Source organism: Ruditapes philippinarum, unplaced genomic scaffold (genome assembly GCF_026571515.1).
Source record: "Ruditapes philippinarum isolate M1 unplaced genomic scaffold, ASM2657151v2 ctg2181_1_1_1_1, whole genome shotgun sequence".
Taxonomy (NCBI): domain Eukaryota; kingdom Metazoa; phylum Mollusca; class Bivalvia; order Venerida; family Veneridae; genus Ruditapes; species Ruditapes philippinarum.
The window spans coordinates 252,443-261,113 of record NW_026855723.1 but is presented as its reverse complement, the minus strand read 5'-3'; the positions used below and the strand labels follow the sequence as shown (position 1 = coordinate 261,113).

Here is an 8,671-nt window from a genome sequence, read left to right as displayed (position 1 = left end):
AACATTTCAGTAAAGTTTGTAGAAAGACCTTCAAAGAGTATGAAATATGCGGTTCTGACATAAAACTGTCTAAATGTTTACTGTCAATGTCGGACATTTGACCTTCAAGGGTGCTTGTTCTTGAGCCAGCTATGCAGCACCATACATTTTGCTCTTCATCTTGTTATGGTGAACATTTGAGATAAGTTTAAAGACAATCATTTGAGAGGTATAAGATTTATAGAGATGACATGAAATTGTCTGACATGTGATCTTCAAATATGAGTTTGATCTGGCACAGCCACAGCATGATTTCTTTATATTGCTTTGATAAGGTGAACATTTATGCCAAATTTTAAGAAAATCCTGCAAGAGGTAAAGGAGTTATAGAGGGGACCCAAACTGTTTTACACCTTAAAGTGTGACTTGGCAGTGACTTGGGTTCTGCATGTTAATGTGTTGTCAGGCTGAAAATATTATAGATAATTTTGCAAAGTTTGTTCCATGCCTTTGAAGAAAGAAAAAGATAATTAAATGTTAGAAAATGACTAAATATGATAATGTGCACCACTAGTAACAAGTTCTTGTTTAAACATAATGCTACATTGTACATGTAATATATTCCATTGTATGTAAATATATTGATGTGTATATGTTGTTTTGGGCCAGAGGCCTTGAATCATTAAACTTTGTCATTGGCTTCTATTTTAAGTTTTAGAGTGAGTCAAAGAGTTTGATATCATACACTAGAGTTTGTCATATTGGCGTCCTTTTTAAAGTTTTATAAAAGAGAACTACATGTAGTAACTTATCTTATTCAATCTTTTAAGTTTCTGTTTAATACCAAAAAAAAAGCAAACTATGTTAAAGACACAGGCCCTCAATCTAAGCACCAAGTAAAATTCATATATGTTGATATTTGAGGGAACATAAATAACACTAATTCAACAGTGATATACAACAAAGAAACAACAATACAGACCTTATATTCCACAATAAATTCACACTGTTTGCTTAGATCTTTATTCAGTAATGACCTTTTCATATCAACTTTTATTTGGTACTGAAAAAAAGAAAAACTAGAAATGTGTCATCATGCCACGGATGCCCCCGCATGCAGCCAAAATTTCAAATGTTATAATATTTAGTTCCAAATTTGTTTGCACAAATTATTTTTTTCATTCTAAGTTCAAAGCCCTTAAAACTTTTCAATGTTAACACAAACCATTTTTATACAATGTTCAAGGCACTGAAATTATTCAGTCTTAACCATTTTTATACAATGTTCAAGGCACTGAAATTATTCAGTCTTAACCTTTTAAAAATAGCATATTGCATATTTGTAGCCAACATAATGGCTATATGCATTTCCACAAAAGTATGAGTGCTGAAACTGAAAGTTCAAAAATTTTCCAACATTCAGGAAAGATAAGTTTGTCTAAAATCATTGAACCACAACCAAATTCAAACTTAAACTGCTTATTCCTAAGATGTATCGATATTATTTTCAAAGTGAAAGGGACATAACTCTGCCAAATAATCATCGAACCATGACCAAATTCCAACTTGACCTGCGCATTCCTTTGACATATCCATATGTCAATTTTGAGTTGAATATGTAACACTGTTGGGTTGATAATGAACAGAAACTGTAAATTTCATATCATTTTCAAAGTGAAAGGGGCATTACTCTGCCAAAAATCATTGAACCATGACCAGATTCGAACTTGGTCTGCGCATTCCAAAAACATATCCATATGTCAAATTTGAGTTGAATGTGAAATATTGTTGGGGAGATAATAAACAGAAACTGAAAATTTCATATTATTTTCAAAGTAAAAGGGGCATAACTGCCAAAAATCATCGAACCATGACCAAATTTGAACTTGGCCTGCGCATTCCTTTGACGTATCGATATGTCAAGTTTGAGCTAAATGTGTTGTACGATTGGGGAGATAATGAACGGAAACTGAAAATTTCATATTATTTTCAAAGTGAAAGGGGCATAACTCTGCCAAAAATCATTGAACCATGACCAAATTTGAACTTGACCTGCGCATTCCTTTGATGTATCCATATGTCAAGTTTGAGTTGAATGTGTTGTACCATTAGGGAGTTAATGAATGGAAACTGAAAATTTCATATTATTTTCAAAGTAAAAGGGGCATAACTCTGCCAAAAATCATCGAACCATGACCAATTTCGAACTTGACCTGTATTTTCTCATGACATATCCATATGTCAAATTTGAGTTCAATATGTGCAAGGGTTATTAAGATAATGAACGGAAACTGATGATGACGGAAGGACGGAATGACGGAATGACGGAACAGGGTAACACTATATGCCCCTGCCATTATATGGCGGGGGCATAAAAATGATTTAAAACATAAAATTAAGACTATCAAATTTATATACCTGCTGACATAAATGTAACAACGTTGGTAGAACATTATAGTACTGATAATGAGCATAATAATATGCAAAAACTACAGTTGGTGATTTTAGATAAGGGAATGTGTCCCATATATAAGGACACAAACCACTCTTGGATGGTGATGAACTAGCTTTTCACTGACAAGGTTTGTGTCCCGTTACAAAATAATGCTAGAATCTCAAGAACATTTTCATTCTTTCCATGGCTTAAATGTAAATTAGGAATAAAGCATTATCAAGATTTACAGCTATATATTTCGTTTTCTGTCATCAGAACAGCTTTTATCTAGATTTAACAAGCAATTATCATAGTATTGCAAGCAATCCATAAGTCCCCTACCAGTTAGAACCCCATCAGCACTCTGAAGGGCCATTGGCCATTCACTAATGTTTCAATTTTTCTCTATTTTAAGTAGGGCCGGGAATTATATTCGGATATTCGAATATTCGAAACACTACCGAATATTCGAACATTGAAAAACGAATACGAATATTCGAAAAAAAAAGGAGAAATGTTTCATTTTTTGTCATTACTTTCAAATTTCAATTCAGATCGTAAATTAAACCTTTGCCCTTTCCTTCACCAGGTGTTCAAATGTTTGTATGACGCGTGTCAACAATTATCGCCAATTAACTGTGAAATCTTTGGGGTATAGTTGATCAAAAGGGCACCTGTTTCACAGTTTGCAATTTACCTGTTGAACAGTTTATAATGTAAATTTTTCCGATTTTAATTATCTTATTTATTGTTTTCTGTGTTAAAATCTTTCCGATTAATCAATAATTGTCTTAAATTTTGTGAATAAGAATAAATTGGCACGCATTATTCGGCGCGTTATGAAAGCATAGGAAGTGTCTAAATTCTGTCAGAATATATTTATTCCGTAGACATTAGACTCCGTGTGATATTTACCTCGTTATAGCTAAACTTATCTTAAGAATATTTTAAACTTTATCTAAAATTATAAATAAAAAATATTTAATACAAGGGATAAATGGCTACGATGATTCATATTACTGTCAGTCAAGTCACGTGAGTTACCTCCCGTTAATATGACAGCGGTCGGGTTTACTGAACAAAAGGCAATCAAATTATGAATTTATTTCAAAAGTAAACATATATCTCGATTTACAATATATAAATTAAAAAAACTTCGACATAGCAATAAAGGTCTTTTTAATCGCCGATTATTCCAAGCATTTTAAAGTAGTATAGTATTCGACGCAATCAATTTCGGATACGTATACGTCAAAGAGAAATATTGGAACAAATGTTGTTAAAACGAATATTCGAATATATTCGAATATGGAAAACGAATATTCGAACATCGAATTCCTTATTCGTTCCCAGCCCTAATTTTAAGTAAATTTGTTGGAAATGTTCTTTAAAAGTGATCACATGAAAAAGTTTTTATGAACAGACAGACAGACGGACAGAAGGACACTCCAAAGTTAATATTTGAAACATCGCTGTTACCAAAATATAACATTTTAAAAAGCAAAATTCTTAAAGAGGAGATAACTCTGGAATTAAAGATGCAATTTCATAAAAATTTTCAGCTCTTTTTGACTAATCACAAATATTGTTATATTTGCCATGTTTTAAGCCTATTTGTTGCCAAGGCAACCAATATTTTTTCAAAATAGGAAGAACAGATAAGACATGCATAATCTCAAGACTGCCATCTACCCAGTGGGCCACATGTCAAGTTTCATAAAAATATTTCCAGTACTTTTTGAGTTATCACTGGATTCAGTTTATGTGTAAAATTTGCCATATTTTCAGTCTATGTGTTGCCATAGCAACCAGAATTTTCAACATAGGAAGAAAAGAAAAAGACGTGTATTAAATCTCCAGACTGCCATCTACACATATTACAAGTTTCATAAAAATATTTCCAGTACTTTTTGCGTTATCACTGGATCCAGTTTATGTGTAAAATTTGCCATATTTTCAGCCTATTTGTTAGCATAGCAACCAGAATTTTCAACATAGGAAGAAAAGAAAAAAACGTGCATAATCTCCATACTGCCATCTATCCATATATCAAGTTTCATAAAAATATTTTCAGTACTTTTCAAGTTATCGCGGGATCCAGTTTTGTGGACGGACGGACTGACGGACTGACAGACAGACGGACGGAGGGTAAACCTAAAGTCCCCTCCGGTAAACCGGTAGGGGACTAATAAATACCCGGTATATCATGTGTGATTATCACACAACACCAGGTCTTGACATGATAAACATTGAAACAAATTTGTAAAGTTTCTAAAGAGTTTTAATTCAAATCATACCATGACAGTATCAGTGATTAGGAGAAAAGCACATTCTCCTATACTGAAACATATACAAAGGCTGTTAGAACAAGCCACTGTGTAATACAAATTGAGAAAATCAACTTATCCAAACTAGACACATAGAAGTTATACTGTACTTATAAACCATCATTTTATATATTTAGTACATTACCTGAATATTAACAAATACACCATGATATGTCTCATAAAGTGTCTTGTTTGGTTTAGGTTTTAATGGCACTTCAAATGGAATCTCAGTTTTACCATTTGGAAACTTTCCTGGTTTTGCAACTTCAAGGGGGTAAAACAATAATTGAATAGGCTGAAAAATATAGTATCATACATTTGAGCCGTGTCACGACAAAACCAACATAGTGGGTTTGCGACCAGCATGGATCCAGACCAGCCTGCACATCCGCGCAGTCTGATTAGGATCCATGCTGTTCGCTTACCAACTCTATTACAAGTAGCGAAACTGATAGCGAACAGCATGGATCCTGATCAGACTGCGCAAATGCGCAGGCTGGACTGGATCCATGCTGGTCGCAAACCCACTATGTTGGTTTTGTTGTGACATGGCTCATTTAATTCCCAAAAAAACAGAAATGGACAGCATTAAGAACCATCATCAATCTTTAAAATCAAAAGACTTTCTAATGTCAACATGAAAAAACCTCTTGTCATAATGAATTATACAGACTGATTTACACTTGTTAACTACAACTACTAAGGACATTTTCAGAATAAGTTCTGACAATAGCTAACAGCGCTGACCATGATCATCCAGCATGGAATTATCTACATGTTAGTCTTCATATTTTCACACATGTAGATTCATTTGCTGCAGCAGATAAAAGATCAAAATTCTTCAGACATTTGTAGGAACATTTTAATATCATTGTGTCAAAATGTTAAAATTTAATGTGTATAATTACATTAAGTCCAGGAGTGGAACATTGTTATAAATACTTAGTTTTAGATGTTACAGAAGAAATTTATCATCAAATACTGGCAGTTTAGTGTGCATCTGTATAGACAACCATAAGAATCTCTTTGAAGAAAACTCAAGCTAAGTTGCAGCTTTTTAAACAGTTTTTAGATTTCACAATATTAAGATAAATAATTAATTTTAAAAAGTACAAATAAAGAGTGTAATGAAATTACTAAGTTTTTATCCTAATTTTGTCCCAGTCATTTCTAATCCTTCATTTATTTAACTATCATAATTATTATTGTTTGGATTTTTTTTAATATACATATATATATAATGAGCAGTAATTAAAAATCATACTACATAACAATTCTTGGTGTATTTTTCATAAATAATCTTTAAATAACCTTCAATGAATTGTAGAAGGCTTCAAACACTCCAACACTTTTGGCACTTAGTTGTAGATTAACAGAACCTTCCATGGTGAGGGTAACTCCTTGATGAGCCAACTCTCCCTTGCTCTGTACAACAACAACCCCTGCCACAACATCCTAAAATATCCACACACAAAAATATGTTGTAAAACACGTGCAAGATATATTTTCCATTTTTTAAATCCACTAAATTGTTAAAAAGATAACATGTCTTGAGAAAACTACATAATAATTATGTATGTGTACAGTAATTCTCAAATGAAGATTACTGACATGTTAAAACATAAATTAATGAATACACCCATTGGCAGTCTCTATATGAACTTCGTAAATAACCGAGGTATATCGAGTGAAAAAACAAGAGTTGTTTCCCTTAGCTTCGAGTAAAATCAATATCTCTAATGCAAAATGATGCAAATTTATCCGTTTTTAAACCGCTAGTTTGAGGAGATTTAATGTCCGATTTTAAATTTATTACACCAATGAAAAGCTTGTGATCTTAACTTTGTCTCAGTATATATTTCAACTGAAGAATCAACACATTGTTTGACACTGAAGGTATTTAAATATACGGCTAAACCTACCACAAATTAGACCATTTTACATATGTTTTATACAGTGAGATTCGCAATCGGTTATCTTTACTCGCAATTCTACTGATAAGAAAAGCCTGTTGTCTGCTAGAAACTGTCAATCCGTGTATTACATGTATACACTTTTGTCACATTTCAAATATGTGTTTAAATGATTCAGTTTAAATTAATTGACTAACAGTATGCAATTTCATCTAATGAACATCACAACTTATCCTATATGCATATGTAACAAGTGCCATATATACAGTACTCCCAGTTGGAACTGCGTCCCCACTCATAACATGGTAAGCCGATGATGCTAATTTGCATAATTATGCAGTGCCACTTATAAAAATGGCAGAAACTTTGAGCATACGTGTTCTTTGCAAAAAGATGCAGTTATCAGTATCAGTAAAATAAGTCAGTGAAATACGCAAATATTCAGTGCCAAGGTACCAATGGCCACAACCCTACATGTATTATTAAGGTGATTCTGCTTTGTCAGCCATGTTTGTTTTCACTATGTGGGTCCAAAGTGAAAGTAGGCCAAAATTCATATAACAACAAAGGTCACATTGTTATATGATGAGCCATTTGCAAGTACACTTCCAGTTCTATGTTTTAAAGACTATTTTAAACAAAAATAAAAATGATAACAATAAGAAAAATTACCTTGAATGTGCTACATTTCTGAAGACCAAAAGCATTCTGTTGCAAAGTTTTATGCACATTTCATGAATGGCAAAATCCTTTTTAAAGTCTGTTTTAGTGCCTACAAAAGCTACTTTTTGCAGAAAATACACAAAACTTTAAAAAATATAAACTTAGGAAAGTAGTTTATCTGACCTTGAAAAAACATGGCCACCATGACATGTGTAAAAAAGTAGTACCATGAAAATAAACATCATTTATCTATCTCTTGTGTACATGACAAACAGACACACTTCACTGTTACACATAAAAAAGGTTAGATTTTAAAGTTTGATTGTGTTTTCATTTTAATTGTAGTTCATAAGGCTATAAATGGTGATTGTTTTCTTGCAACTACTTTTTTACAAAAAATAATGGAGGCCATGTGCTTAGAAGGACTTGAGATATGGATTTATTTGGAGTTAAGTTTTGAAAGATTTTTGTATTTGCTGCAAAAAATAGCTTTTGTAGGCACTAAAACAGACTTAAAAAAGGATTTTGCCATTCATGAAATGTGCATAAAACTTTGCAACAGAATGTTTTTGGTCTTCAGAAATGTAGCACATTCAAGGTAAATATTCTTATTGTTATCATTTTTATTTTTGTTTATAATTGTCCTTAAAATATAAACCTGGAAGTGTACTTTCAAATGGTTCATCATTTTAAAATAAGAGCTTTGTTGTTATATGAATTTTGGCCTACTTTCACTTTGGACAGACTTTAGTGAAAACAAACATGGCTGACAAAGCGGAATCACCTTAAAAGTGGGAGTGATTGGAAAGGAAGGTGTCATTTAAAACATAAATTAAGCTGTTATGACGTTTAAATTTATAATTTCAATAGTTTAAACATAAATATCACAGTTCTTAACAAAGGTATTTAAGTTATGTTGTTAAATTTCATTTATTACCCCCTCTTTGTAAATTTTGTTAACTTTCTTCAATCTGACATCAAGTGTCGCCATTTTGTCCAAATTACTACAATCACGTGATCCGATAAATTAAAACCCGGAACTAATACGGTATCTATGTATACGGTACTTATACTGACAGAAATTTATCTTTTACTTACGACTGTGTTTCATTTACATAAATCTTGTATAAAAAATACATTTAGATAAAAAGAATTTCCTTTCTGATATTCTGATAAAACACATTTCAGGTAAGTAATGGTAATGGCACAATTCAAAGTATGGATTCTGACAACACTTACTGGGCAGTGAATTACCATACATTCTTAAAGGATTTTAAAAGATCCCACCAACAAGATATCTTCGTGGACACCACCATCAACAATTTTCTCATTGATGGAAAGCAAAGGGGTCATAA

General features: G+C 32.3%; 1 protein-coding gene across 1 annotated transcript; it reads right to left on the bottom strand.

Moving 5' to 3' along the window:
* Nucleotides 1-961: 961 nt before the first annotated feature.
* Nucleotides 962-8,406, bottom strand: LOC132744215 (vacuolar protein sorting-associated protein 26C-like; the record flags this gene model as incomplete). The annotated part of the gene is given in 4 exon segments (XM_060732847.1): nucleotides 962-1,042; nucleotides 4,886-5,035; nucleotides 6,052-6,195; nucleotides 8,254-8,406. Coding segments are annotated over 4 exon segments (429 nt in total), but the record flags the coding sequence as incomplete, so codon positions are not given.
* Nucleotides 8,407-8,671: the final 265 nt, after the last annotated feature.